The 14250-nt window shown below is 39.7% G+C and overlaps 1 protein-coding gene across 1 annotated transcript in view; it reads left to right on the top strand.

Annotated features, from left to right (window-relative positions):
* Window positions 1-14250, top strand: part of PCNX2 (pecanex homolog 2 (Drosophila)) — a 156568-nt gene that overhangs the window by 2805 nt on the left and 139513 nt on the right. The window contains exons 2-5 of the mRNA XM_017817517.1: window positions 3512-3711; window positions 6134-6248; window positions 8576-8612; window positions 8970-10259. Of these exons, the coding sequence (XP_017673006.1) occupies window positions 3512-3711; window positions 6134-6248; window positions 8576-8612; window positions 8970-10259 (1642 nt within the window). The remainder of the gene's footprint in view (window positions 1-3511; window positions 3712-6133; window positions 6249-8575; window positions 8613-8969; window positions 10260-14250) is intronic.

Below are 14250 nucleotides of genomic sequence, written 5' to 3'. Positions count from 1 at the left end.
TAGGCTAGACTGTACAGCATGTATTTATTGTGTGATAGGATGCGTACTTAGAACTGAATGTACAGCCCTGGAATGTTATTTGCTACCTGCTTTCCCGTGTTTTATACTGCGTGACAGTTGGACATCTCTTAGTACTGATTTACCTTGATTAATATATAAATATTTATCTTTGGCCCCAGTGTTATATCTCCCACTCATATCTCTGCATGCCTGATGGTGGTGGCTGACTGCATATTTGTTTGATAGGTCCCTCATTTGTGTTCTGTAGCACACCAAGACAGTGAGGACCAGGTGCAGCACCGCCTTGCTTTAGATGCCTGAGGGGCTCTAATATTGGGTGGGGTACATCTGGGTCTAATCAACTAATTTTTCAGCCCAGTTTACAAGGTGTGGTATTTTGTTCAAAGGTTGCACATAATAATAAAAAATATTAGGAAGTGCATGCCTCAGCCACCTCTACCTTAGTGTTACTCAAATAACATTAGTTGGCATGTGAAGAACAATGTGACCGTTCCTCTGGGAGCATCCCCCGGGCAGGCAGAAGCCCCAGGTGAAGGTACTCCCTACACAGTCAGGTCAGCTCTGTTGCATTTGCAGTAGTAAGTTGGGCCACATTTGGAAAACACCAGCCTGCATTTCTGCCTGTGACCCCACGCTATTCTGGTGCAGGGTACAACAACAGAAGCTACTGGAAAACAAAAAGTACATTATAGTAGAGTTTTTAATTGGGCGAGAGCAAAGAAAACTACAGCTTCCACAGGAATCTGTGGGAAGTCATGAAGCCTGCTTTCTAATGAATTTGTATTTGTGGATTTTTTTTTCCTAGCTTCTAATAAGATGTCAGCTCAGTTGAAGCTTTTCCTGTCACTGGGGTGGCATCAAAAGGTCAGAGAGCTGTGTGGGTTCCTCTCATTAATGGAGGAGGTGTCCTGCTGTGACCTTGTCCCAGTGGGGTGTATTCTCTCAAAGTTTGCTGAATAACTTTTTTAATTCTTTGGCTACTTTCAACTGAGGGGATGGAGAGAGATGATGAATACACAGACACATGGTGTGATTATAAAACCTTGTTTCCATAGGAAACCAGGCTAATTATAACTACAGTGCATCAAAAGTGACTCTATCATCTAATTCCTCAGTGGTCTATAACTTAATTCCTTCTTAGTGCAAGTGGATTTGATACTTTTACCTGTTTGTACCTGGGAACAACAACTGCAGTCATGCCTGCTTCAGAAAATTGAGGGCTTTCCATTATCAGCTTCATCTTTCTCCTAATTCCTCATGTGGGCAGGGAGCAATCTGCTGGCTTGTACTGCTCAACTTGGCCCAAGATTCAGAATATTAAGGATGTACTGGCCTTGTTATACATTGAGGGACTTGGTATTGCGAGCATGCACAGCGTGTATGGGGGTAAAACACTGTGTATCTTGGACAGATGGGCAGGGAGACCACAGGCTGGCTCAGGGCACAGCTCCGGTAGGTCTGGTCACAAGGCAGGGATGAGGACATGCAGCACTCAGCATTTGCTAAAACTGGCCTTCTTTTCCACTTTGAAATCTAGGAGCTTCCTTTGAGTCTGTCTTGTAGCATGCTCTATGCACGCAAAGACTGCACCACTGGAAGTCTATTTTTGTTGTGTCCTCTTGACATTATTCATGTAATATTTATTAAGCTTTACTAATGTCACCTATAAAGTACTTCTTTTCTAGTGTATCATTCCGAGCTGTTATTTAATAACGAGCGGTCGGTCTGTGCCTTGTAGTGTATAGTTCAGGAGATTCCTTGGAAGGTGAACAAATTTCTCTTAAACAAGTCATTACAGATAATTGGATATCATTCTTTGTGAAACCAAGCAATTTCTAACTCGTTTTGCAAAAACATTAGTCATAAACCACAAATTCTTCAACTCATACACCAAACCTTATACCCTGAGAACATGACCTTGCAAGTGGATCCTCTTTCTGGCCCGGATTCACTAGATGACTGAAGGGTATACTGAGTGTCAGTATATACATAGTACCATGAAGTACTCTTAACAGACTAAGCCTCAACTTGTAGAAAGTCATGTCTGTCATATTAGGGATCATTGGTAATACCTACATTCTAAATAGCTTCTCTACTTTTGTGCAAAAGATTTTTTGTATCTGAATCAGAATAGTCACAAAAAAGGATTTGCCCGAAAATTTTCACATGTACATCTTGAGGGTATGAGGTCCCACTAAGCCAAAAGTAGCATCAGAATAGCAACCCACTTGCTTGTAACAACACAGAAATGATTCAACATATTAATTTCAACATCAAGATAAATGCAATGACTTGTTTTAAAGATGAAATAAGCATGCCTTGTTCCCTATCCTTTACCTGTGTGGTTGGTGTGATTTATTTATGAATCTGAAAAAACGAGATTTACTCCCAAAGTAAAGACCATTCTTAAAAATTAACCTTTTAGCAAATCCTCAGTATTGAAAGTCTTACTTTTTGGGGTTGGTTGGTTTGTTGTTTGGCTTTTTTGTTGTTGTTGTGCAGGGATATAGTAAAGCTCTGTTTAAAAAACCTAAAACTTGAGGAGAGATTGAATTCATTGTGAGACTGCAGCTGTGTTGTGACAATACATAAGGGTGTTCCATGACTATAATGACTAACTTTGATTATAACTGCGAGTGTTCATTGCTATGATTTGCCCTTTACTGTAAGGAAGCATTTATATATAAAAATGTTGTTAGTATGTCCTGTCTGTGAAAGAACTATACAGACTATAGTTGAACTGTAATTAATTTTAATGATTAAGAACTATGATGCTCATCACAGATCAGCAAACAGATCACAGACAGCTGCAAATTAACAATTATCTCATGGCTGGGCTTCACGAAGATTTGGGGAACAATTATCTACTTTAGAAAAATAATTCAAAGAGGTTGTGTTGTGGTTTAACCCCAGCTGGCAATTAAGCACCGCACAGCCAAATGCTCACTCCTCCAGCCTAAGCCAGGGCAGGCTGCCCCTCCAAATGCATTTTATTAATTTGTTTTGACTAGTCCTGACTAATTATTTGAAGTTCTTCACACCGTAAGATACATGGGAACATGTTATGAGGTGTTAGAAAAATGACATCAAACCATGGCATTTTACTGTTGAGTCATAACTGAGATTCAGGCTAAGATGACAGAATTTTTCTAAAGGGATTTCCTGTTTGTAGATAACTAATGTTTTATTTTATTTCTATATTTTTATAAATTCATAGTGTAGGGAAGGCTGCAGCTGCATTAACAAGGGAATGCAGTATTTTAAAAAAATTTACAGTGTTTGTCAATTGTGAGATTTACTGATTTTTGATAATAAATAATAACTACAGCTAATCAAAAGAATAGATCTCGTGAAATGGTTTGAAATTTGAAGAAACTTCTAGACCTTTTTTTGTGAGCAGAACTCAATCTATATAGTGTATTTAAAAATTTTAGCAGCACCTTCTCAAAGCAAATGGTTATCATTATGTCTTTATAATTTCCTTCTGTAGGCTTTTCCAGCAAATGCAGTTACAGTTTTTGTGTACTGCAGCTTGGTGACAGTGTTCTTCACGGTAATAAAGGTGATCAGCTACCGTTTGCACCTTATGTTTGATAAAGGCGAAGTAATTCAACAAAAGCTCTCAAGACAAAATGGAAGACAATGTAAAGAGGTTCAAAAAGGAGAAGCAGTTCAGTCCTCTAATTGTAGGTAAGCTTTTCATTGCATTGCTGGCACATTCTGTGAAATGGATGTTTGCGCTATGGTCCTGCATGGCAGAAATGTCTGTTGACTGTATGAAAACTCCTTACAGTTGTGTGAGGAATGGTACTTCTAAAAACCTGCTTAGTGCTTTTATATTCCATAGCTGAAGCCTGCTCGTGGTGAAGCAGGCAGAGCTGCACCTGATTCAGAGGTGGAGCAGCAGCCAGGTACCACGGAGGTGATAAGAAGAGACATGTACTGGAGCTGCTAAAAGATCCTGGAGAACACCTGGGAGAGGTTTTCTGGGGAAGCCTCACACGCGTGCTCTTTCCTCTTCCTGCTGTGCTTACCTTCTGGGAAGAGGCAAGGAAGTGGCACGCACCTTTTGGCAAAGAAAACACTTTAATATCACAGCTTTTGAACCCTGAGCTCATGTTGCCTTTGTGTGTTCGCAGTAACTTCCTTAGATCACACCTAGATGTGTTAATTGCTTTTCCCCCTCACGTTTTATTGTGACTGCTTGTGATGCTTTTGTGTCTTGTTGATGAGGAAAGCTAGTACCACTTTTATTTCTCAGGGGCGTTTGGTAGGTATTTGTAGCTTCTCTGCTGAGAAGCCAAGTACTCTTTTCTGCAAATAATCAATCCAGGTTGTGATGTATTAAAGCTGAAAATAGTATTGATCTGAAGACTAGTACTGACATTTTCCAGATTTGTGTTTAAGTAGAATGTACCACTGTACACTCTTTGGAATGAATGGAGGCCTCTCCTGCTGGTTTTTCAAGCTTGAGTCATACAAACAAATGAAGCTGTTAAGTGGCTTCCAGTGATCTCAGATGTTATAACAGATGTGAAAAATGCTGAATTAAGGTACATCCAGTAGTGACAGCAGCACAGAAATGTCTAAACAAATCTTAAACTGAGTAGCTGTTAAAACTACCGGTCAAGCTTCAAGCGAGAGCTCTGTATAAAAGAACTTAGGGTGTTTTTTGGTGTATTTGCAGTTGCTACTGCTATCTCTGTGCCAGCTAAGTAGTATCGAGATTGTTTATATACCTTTGCGCTACTGCTTTTTGGTGTCTTTACACATGCTCATCTGTGATATACTCCTGGCAGTGATGTTGCTGGGGATGTCAAGGTCTGACTGCATTGTGACTGTTCTGAGAAATGCCCCTTATATGTGCCACTAAACATACAAGGTTTTTATTTTATTTGAGGTTATGTCTTTCAGGCTCTGTTTTGACTAAGAAGTAGAGGTAGAATCACTTAAAACTTGCATGTTAAATCACATGACTGTTCCTCCTAGATTGGTTTGTGAATGCACAACGCTCCATTATTTAGTACTTGATCAGAAAATAAAGAACTTACTGTTATTTTGACTGGACAGATGACAGAGTTTTTTAAACAGACCCTCGTAGTTAGCAGGTTGGTTAAACAAGTTTTTGAAGCCAGTTTACTATGGAAAAAAACTTTGTGGAAACATGATTGAAACCCCAAGATAAATAATTTTATAGCTTGTATACAGCTGTGGGGTTTTAAAAAAAGTTTTTTTGCAAAAAAACAACCCCACAAACAAGCAGAAAAGCCCAATCCCACACTTTTTGACATTTCACTATGGTGGTTTTTTTGTTGTTTTCTTTTTAGCTGAATTTTTGTTGTGTTATGCCTGAGAAAAAGAACATTTGTAGGTTTTCATTAGTAAACTTTGTCCAAAAATACTTGCTTATATCCATGGAAAAGTTCATAGAAAATATGTGCAAAAAGAGTTAGTGGATACTTTAATGCACCCACAAAGAAAGTGATCAACAAATTGCCTTATAGCATATGAGATTAGTAATGGATATATGTTTTCTTTGCCCAAACCAGAGCAAAAACTTTGTTTTGTGGTCTAGTGATTATATTAATACACACTGTGTTGCATTTCAAGTAGTTGTTTTATAGGAGGCTTGTAAATAAACAGGCAGTTAGATAATCAGTATGTACACAAGGACATAAAAAGCAAAAATTGTGAAAGGAGTAAGATTTGGTTGTTATATAAGAAGCCCCAAACAATCTTTTTTTGTGCCAATAAATCTGTGTGTGTGTGTCAGGCAGGCTAAATGGCATTATATATGCATAGGGAGTTTGAAGAGATGTCATTTTATTTCTCATAGCTCTACTTCTGAAAACACCAGAATCATTTTATATTGAGGGATTTTTATTAATTTATTTTTATCAAGTTGTTACGGTAAGGAGGGAGGTGCAGAAGGGGGTTACAGTATTTTTACAGCCCTATGATTTTATCATTGGAGGGGAAAGGTGTGCTGTCACTTCACTGTGCTGTGCTACTTCTTCCTATTCTGTTTCTACTCCTCAGCTACTTCCTAAAACACGCTGTGATCCACCGGGCTAAGAAGCGTTGCTTTATTTTTCATTTGCTTACTTTTCAGCAATAACACAGGGGATAATGTCATCGTTGAGACCAGCCAAAATGATTCTACCCAAACAATTCACGACAGTTCGAGGGTAGAGGCTCTGCACTCGCAGAACTCATCTGGAGCAATGGTTAGTATGTGGTTTTCTGTAATAGTGTCTTCACTTTGTGCAGTCTCTAGCTTACTGCACGGAGTTTTGTATTGCCAGGTACTGATCACTTGGATCGTAGGTCTGCCCCAAGGAGGAGGGGTGATTCTGTGGATCTACTGGCTATACAGCTGCTGTCAGTCAGCCTTGTCCTGAAGGTTTGGTTTTGCAGAGCTGAAACTAGCATGCATAATTCTGCCCTTCTTAAGAGGGATCTGTCTGCTCCTACTATAGATAGCAAATAGCCTTTGTAAATATTGCCAAGAGCAACTAGTGTTTTGTGGCTCCTTTGAGAGAAGGGAGAGGTTAATGCAATCAGAGCAGCCTCTCATTGCCTCTGAAAGGATCAGCTTCTGGAGCATTAATAATTTGATTTTGTGTAACTAGACTTATGCTTATAAAATGAACCAAACATGTCTTGAGTATTTAAACGTAAAAGCACAAAAAACATTTAAATATAGGAGATGTCTACAGGACGTTAAAAATATATGCATGTGCATTCCATGCCATTGTCCATACTTTCTAAGTCAATAGTGTTTGAAGTGATGAAGGAGATGTATGTAAATGTTATTAAAGAAAACAATAGGAAAACCTCATGAGAAGATTGAACAATTAAGTATTCAAAAAATTAAGAAACAGAATAATGCTGACTGTGTAATCTTAAACTAGTCCCTATGTATACTGTGATAAAATGTTTAATTATGTGATCCCATGCTATTTTTTTCTACAGGACTCCTGCCTCAGTCAGTGCAGAGGATGGTTAGTGATCTTGAATAAGTGGCTATTTGATACTTCATTCTGTCTTCATATTCCTCCATTCCCCCACCTTATTCCGATTTACTACAAATTATTAAAATCTTGGTCTGAATCAGAACTATTTCCTCATTTCCTGGAGTGTTTTTACCCTTTTGTAGCATCTGTATGATTCACAGACATTAATAGTTGTTTGGGGTTTTTGATGAGGTAAAATACTTTTTCACCTTGTTTCTGTCCTAGTCTCCAGTATTCTAGTATTTGTCCATTCTGCAAACCTATTTCTTCTTGGGATCTTATCCTAGTCTCCCACTTCCAAACATGTAGATTGGGTCTTGTCAAATGAAGTCTCTTGTTCATGCTGGCAGGATACCACCATGGAATTTTAAAAAATAATAATTATTTCCTCTTGATTTTGGTGCCTGTCAGTCAGAAGAGAGCCACATTCATTTTTCCCAATGGCTTTAATTTCTCATTATGCATTTAGGCTGTTGAATTTAGACTCCTGACATATTCCTCTGGAGTACTGTGTTTAGTTTTGAGCTCCCCAGTTAGTTCCCCTGGACACTGAACTGCTGATGAGAAACCAGCAGAAGCCACCAAGCTGATTGAAGAATGAGGTACATGATGTATGAGGACAGGCAAATGGGATGATTTAGCAATTGTAAGGCTAAAACTGTTTGTAAAACTAGAAGAAGAGCTTACTGCTATCTTTAGCTTTCCAATGGTAAGATTCACAGAAGATTGAGCGCACTCTTCTTGGAGGTGCCCAGTAACAGGATAAGAAAGAGTGGCTGCAACTTGCAGCCGGAGAAAGCTGCAGTCAGATTAATTAGATTTAATGTCTTTTGTGTGTACTTGTTTTCTTGTTTGTTGGGTTTTTTTTTTTTCCCTACTGAGAGAGTGGTCAAATACTGGAAGAGGTTTTCCAGAGAAGTTGTGAAATCTCCATCTTTGGAGATTTTCAAGACTCTGTTGGAGATGGCCCTGAGCAACCTGCTCAAACTGTACCTGCTTTGAGTGTGTGTGTGTGGCAGAGGGGATTCTGACTAAATGATCTCCAAGGCTTCCTTGGAATCTAAATGGTTCTATAATAATTTAATGTCTCTGTCCTCTAGTTTTCATCTGAGAAATTGTTACTGAGGACTAGACACCAAACTTTTCATTCTAGTGCTTTTGAAACATATAGCTGGGAAAGTGGAACAGATGAACACATTCTATTCATTAATGACTAAAAAAAAAAATGTATCTGGATTAGGCACTACAAAATTATTTTCTTAAAAGAAAAACAGATCTTTCTATTCCTTCCCCTCCCCAAGCATCACACACAGTTGCAATGATGCAATTTGGAGCATGACTGTTCTAGAACCATCTCCCTCACCCACCCCTTGCATTTTGTGAAAGGTACATGTTCAAATTTCAGTGATGTTAAGCAATGTGCCAGTGCTGTAATTAACCTTTGATTAGATAGCTCTTGCATTGATAGTTGTTTTTTTCCACAGCAGAATGTAATAAACACCCATGGTAACCTTGTATGTTTCCTTTTATTTTTCTAGGAGCTGCCAACACGGGAAACTATTGAAGATCTTAGAGGTATCTTAAAGGTTTTATAAATCCCTTAAACCATTGTTCACACATTGCTTGACACAAAAGGGGATAATTTCTGCGAAACATTTTAGTTTTGATACTAGCTGCTTCTTGAGCTATTTTGATTATTTAAGTTAAATAGACATGCTGCTGCCCTTGTCCTGACCTGGAAGGGTCCCAGCTTGCTTTTATAGTATTACTTATGTAGCTAGCAAAAAGCTCCTTGCTTAGGAATGGTTTTAAGCAGCTACATCATCTGTGCTTTCTTTCCTCTGGATCAGATTTTGCTACCTAAAGAGCATACTTCAATGATGCATAGTGTTCATGTTTTTGAGACCTAACTCCCATATGTTTTCTCATTAGGTGTTATGGTATTAGAAGACCAGGCCGCACCACCAGTTTCGTCTACCTCACCCTGTATCAAAGCAGATATATTACCTGTTTATACAACCTCCACTTCAGGTGCCACCCCATCAGCAATAGTGACAAAACCAGCTGCTATGGAAACACTTTCTGGTAATGAAATAAATGAAAAAGGAGTAAACGAACAGTCATGTGGACAGCATGGATCCCAAGATATTCTTGTGGACAGAGATGGAGCTAAAAACTTCTCCAATATTTCTTCATCACAAGGTGATATTTTAAGGACTGGAGTTTCTTCAGAGCCATGGGACAGTGAAAATTCAGTTATTTCAGACCATATGAGTAATCCTAAAAGCTACAAAAGAGAGAAATTGCCAGATGGATCACCACAGACAGGCTTTACCAGTAACTGCCCACAGTGCAATGCCATTGCAACCAAAGATCACGAGCACATGGAAAGTTCTTGCAATGCCAGTAATACCAATGAGGACCTTGATTATTCAGACAGTGAGACTGCTGTTGCAGTTGTGGACAACTCACTTCCTGGAGACCAGCTATGTGAGCCCATTAAAATTGTCATCACAATGAGTACTACACCAAACACCACCCTCAGCGACTTACCGGGATCTGTCCACTTAAAGGCTCTGGAAACAGAGAAAACAAGCTCAGCCCTTGATTCTGATGTAGTTAGAGCAGGTTGGCCAAGTCAGCAAACTAGTGAGCAGCTCAGAATCCCCGTTATCACTTTTGACCTGTCTGATGACAGTAAAGGTAAGGCTTGCCCAGAACTTAGTGAAAGCGAAAGAACTCCAGAAATGTTAAGGGCAGAGCTGTCATCCAATCAATGCTCTGGCTATGAATCGGGTGATGCAGTAAAGGAGCACAGCAACCTAGCAAATACACCTTTAGAAACAAACACTCGTTCGGAGCCAAATCAGGAAAATGCTTCGGAAAATGTCCAGACTGTAGATTTAACTTCTAAGGAAGACCTGCACAACCTAGACCCGCAGTCCTGTAGAACTGCTCATGAAAAGAGGCACATGCGGGTGTTGAGTGTAGACAGTGGGACAGATGTGCTTTTAAGTAAGAATTTTGTGGATGTATCTGACAAGGAAAAGACTTTACCAACTTCTAAATCAGATCTAGAAGCTAAAGAAGGACAGATGCCCAATGAATCTAACTTTCTAGAATTTGTCTCCCTCTTGGAATCCATTAATACTTCAAAGATGAAGACATCTAATCAATCCAGTGTCAAAACGGAGACGACAAAGGAAAATGGGCTTGTTGGAGGTATTATGCATGGCTTACAATTCTTTTGGAAAAAGGATGTTGTGACTAGTTAGATTATTTATAGGCCCTTAGTTGACTGTCTGCAGTAGGGCAAATTCTCAGAGGAAGACTGGTTTTGCTAATAGGGCCAGGGTAGGATTGGACATGGTGGGACAAAGTGATTTAGTGATAGTGTCAGATGCAGTTCTTTCATATTTTTATTTTCTGAAGAGATTTTCCTTTGGGAAATGTAATAATAAGCTTAGTAGGTGTCCAGTATGTATCAAGTGTTCTGTACTAGAATAGTGCACCTGGATTGTTGGAATACCACAAGTATCTTGCAAAAATGTTTATAGCTATAGCATTACACCTGCCCTTGCCCATCTTACCAGGTGCACGTTGAATAGTTGTCTGTGTGTGCCTCTAAGTATGTAGAAAGCTGGAATTGTGACTGGTGATGGTTCAACTTTCAGATAACACATATGTGCACACATGCAGATATGCCTAAACTTCCTGCATGGTTATGGGTTGCTTATAACTAAAAAAAAATAAAATCATGTATTTGTTCTCAATAGGTAAGAGTTATGATTTTCAGTTACTTTAAATTAAACTATTTGGGGTTTAAGGAGGAAACTTTGGTGGGTGTTTTCAATGAAAACCACTAGTATTTTAATGAAAAATAGTATATTCCCATGCAAGTTCCCAATTAATTAAAGGGCTTTACTTTAAAACATAAAAAAATATCAACCAGCCAGTTAAAAAACCTATATATGGTACAATTTATACCTCTTGTATAGAAATATCTGGTTTTAATCAGGATTCTCATTGTTATCACTGAACTCTGTGGCCCCTTTCTGTTAGGAAGGACTATTTTTTGTAGTATCTCTAGCAGCTCTCTAGGCAAAATTAATAGGGGCATTTAATGAGGATGTGAGATACAGTGTAGTGAAGGCACATGCAATCTCGGGGTATTTGCCAAGTGACCAGCACGATCGGTTTAGAAGATCTGGGCCAAAGGGAAATAAGACAACCTGTATTTTCCCCTTCTCCAAAATGTTTGGTTTACATCAGATCCTATAATAAGCTGTTTTAAGACAGCCTAAGAGTATGCCATTTCAGTACCTAGTTTGCCTGGGAGGTAAGAAACTTAATGGCGCCCAGAAGAACAGCTTGGCATTCCTATTTTACCTGCTCCGTGCTCTCCTGGCTTGTTCCTGGAAGAACCTTCCATTACATGAAAAACTCACAGCTAACTTAAAAGTTTGTCAGCTTTTTTAAAAACCTAATGCGAAATCTGTCCTTTTATGTTGTTGAAAAAACACAGGTAGACTTACCTTCTCAGTGTGTCATTTTCCTTTAGATTTCATATACCTTTCACTGTGCCTTTACTAAAGTCTGCCCTCTTGTCTCTCCTATCCAGTGCATTAGACCCTTATCGCATTCCAACTTTCACTTGTGTCCATTTTTCTTCCACTTTATGTTTCCAGTTCTGTGCTTTTCCTTCTCTGTTCATCCCTTCTCAGTTTAGCCACTCCCCTCCTGTGCATTCTCCTTATTTGCCTTCCTCTTCATAATGGTTCTCTCTCATCTTTTCCTGTGTTCTTCCTAGCAATCCACACTGTTGCTTTTTCAGGCTTTTCCACTCTGTTGAGCCTGCCTAAAGCTGTTGCCTCCCCACAGCTTGCATTCAGTTTTCCTGTACTCACCCTCCTCTCCATGCCCCAGTCAAATTTTGCTCCTTCTAGACCTGATGCCTCTCTTCTGGTCTATCTTAGCCATCTCTCACGCCCTCTCAGACTGTTTATTCTTCAGAGCAGTTTCTGTCCCGCTCTGTCGAGTTTATCAGCCTGCCTAGCTGGCTCCAGTCTGTTCTCTATGGTTGCCCATATATGCTGAGCAAGCCTTGCTTGTAACCGGAGCCCTGCTGAGCCCAGAGAGCCCTGATGTGTCCCTGGGTTGCAGGGTCACCTGTCTGTGCATGCAGCATGCTGCAGCATGCAGCAATATGAGGGGTGTAGCAAGTAGATTGTGATTTTTTTTGCTGTTCCTCCATCATAAAACAGCAGGAGCATTTACACAATAATTTTACTTCTGTGTGGTGTGACTTTGCTAGAAAATGATAATCAAAGTTCAGAGGAAGGTTTAAATAAAAAAAGAAAGCATGCAGCTAATCTGCAAAGGGCTTTCAGACATGTATCCTTGGATAATATGAACAGGCAAGGTTGCTGCATAAAAGAAAGCAATGGGCAATCAAAATAAGTCAGACTCAGATTCCATAGTGACCAGAGAAACCCAACCCTAAACCCCAAACTTTATTAATATATGTGTAGTTACTGTGCTTTAGATCTGGCAAATAAGATTCTTCTTGTTGAAATATGAGATCCTGAGGAAAACTGTTTCCTCAGGATCTCTGAGGATTCTGCTCTTCCCTTAAACCAAGCTCTTACTTAGTGATTTGAACTGAATTTCATAGGATCATAGAATGGTTTGGGTTGGAAGGGACCTTAAAGATTATCTAGTTCCAAACCCCTGCCATGGTCAGGGACACCCTCCACTAGGCCAGGGTGCTCAAAGGCCTGTTCAACCTGGCCTTGGACACGTTCAGGGATGGGACATTCACAGCTTCTCTGGGCAGGCTGTTCCAGTGCCTCACCACCCTCACAGCAGATAATTTCTTCCTAACGTCTAATCTAAATCTTCCTATATTCCTATTTTCTTAAGTCTGTCCTTTTGTGAGATGGTGAAGCTGAGCTGCATACGTGTGTAATTAAGCATTGTAATTAAACTGCTTGTTTCCAGTGTGGACCCCCCCAAGAGTCACCCTGGAGCAGGAATGGGACTGGGAAGGGGGTGCCCTGCAGGAGCAGAGGTGGTGTCTGTGACTCATGCACCTTGGACTGGTGCTGTGGGAAAAAAGAGGCTCAATCTGAACTTGAGCTTGGGAGAAGTAGTTCAAAGGCAGTTATTTTTAAGAGCAAGTAGGCTTTGTTTTCTAGCCTAGTCAGAACGTGCTGTTTGCTAAAATAAATTACTGTCATTACTGAGAGCTTCCCCACAGCAAGACTGAATTTTAGGAATAAGAAAGCCTTTAATTTGTTTACAACTTTGCAATTGCAAATATGCTTTAACAAAATAGCATCTTGGAACAGATCTGAATAAACATTATTCCCACATTAGAGTGGTTGTTCAAAAAAAAAAGTGTGTGTGAATACAGAGCAAGTCAAGCTATGCACCAGTTGTTTTGAGGGAGGAAGTTGGGTTTTTTTGTTTTTTGTTCTTTTAGCCTTGCAAGCTGTCTAATTGGCAAAAGCTAAAAATAGATGTCTGGTCCAAATGAGCATGAAATGCACCCCACAAAGGTGTTTATTAGGCAATGTGAAAAACTTGGCAAATTCCTGGAAAGCTGTGTACTCAGAGCTGTGCATAAGAAAGTTTGTATTTTGCATAATTTGGAGAAGGTGGGGAAATTTGCTTATCAGAACAGTCTTGCAAGTGAGTGAATGTCGTGGATGGGTCTTTGTTATAGGTGGTCCCTCGCAGAACTTTTGAGTTCTGTGGAAACAGAAAAGTTATTCTCCTGGCCATGTAAGCCTTTGCCAGTAGACAGCTTGGTAAAATGCAGTACAGGAAAATTAAGGTCTTGCTTTATTTTGCTTGGGATGCCAGATTTAATGTGTTAAAATATAGGACATAAAATCTCCAAGAGCTGTTCTATAGCCATTCCACCTCTTCTAGACAGTGAGAAAGTACCACTGATACTGTTGCTAAAAATTACAGTGTGTCCTTTCAGTTTTGAACCCAGTTCGTACCACCCACGTAATGAAAGTGTGTTGAAGGGCAACTGTAAATTTTCCTCGATCTTTGAGAAGTGTGAGGAAAGCTGGGTCTGTTGGCTGTTCTGGGTCCCTCTGATGTATCTTCAGCTAAGAAAGAGCAGTTGTGCATTAGACTTATGGAGGGCAAAGCCTCCTGTATGTCCCCTCTGGCACAGCTGGCTTGTAATCTAGGACAG

The sequence above is a fragment of the Lepidothrix coronata genome, unplaced genomic scaffold, assembly GCF_001604755.1.
Source record: "Lepidothrix coronata isolate B3197 unplaced genomic scaffold, Lepidothrix_coronata-1.0 Scaffold61, whole genome shotgun sequence".
In the NCBI taxonomy this organism is placed as follows: Eukaryota; Metazoa; Chordata; class Aves; order Passeriformes; family Pipridae; genus Lepidothrix; species Lepidothrix coronata.
Note: the sequence above shows the minus strand (reverse complement) of the source record. Positions and strands in the feature narration are given on the sequence as shown.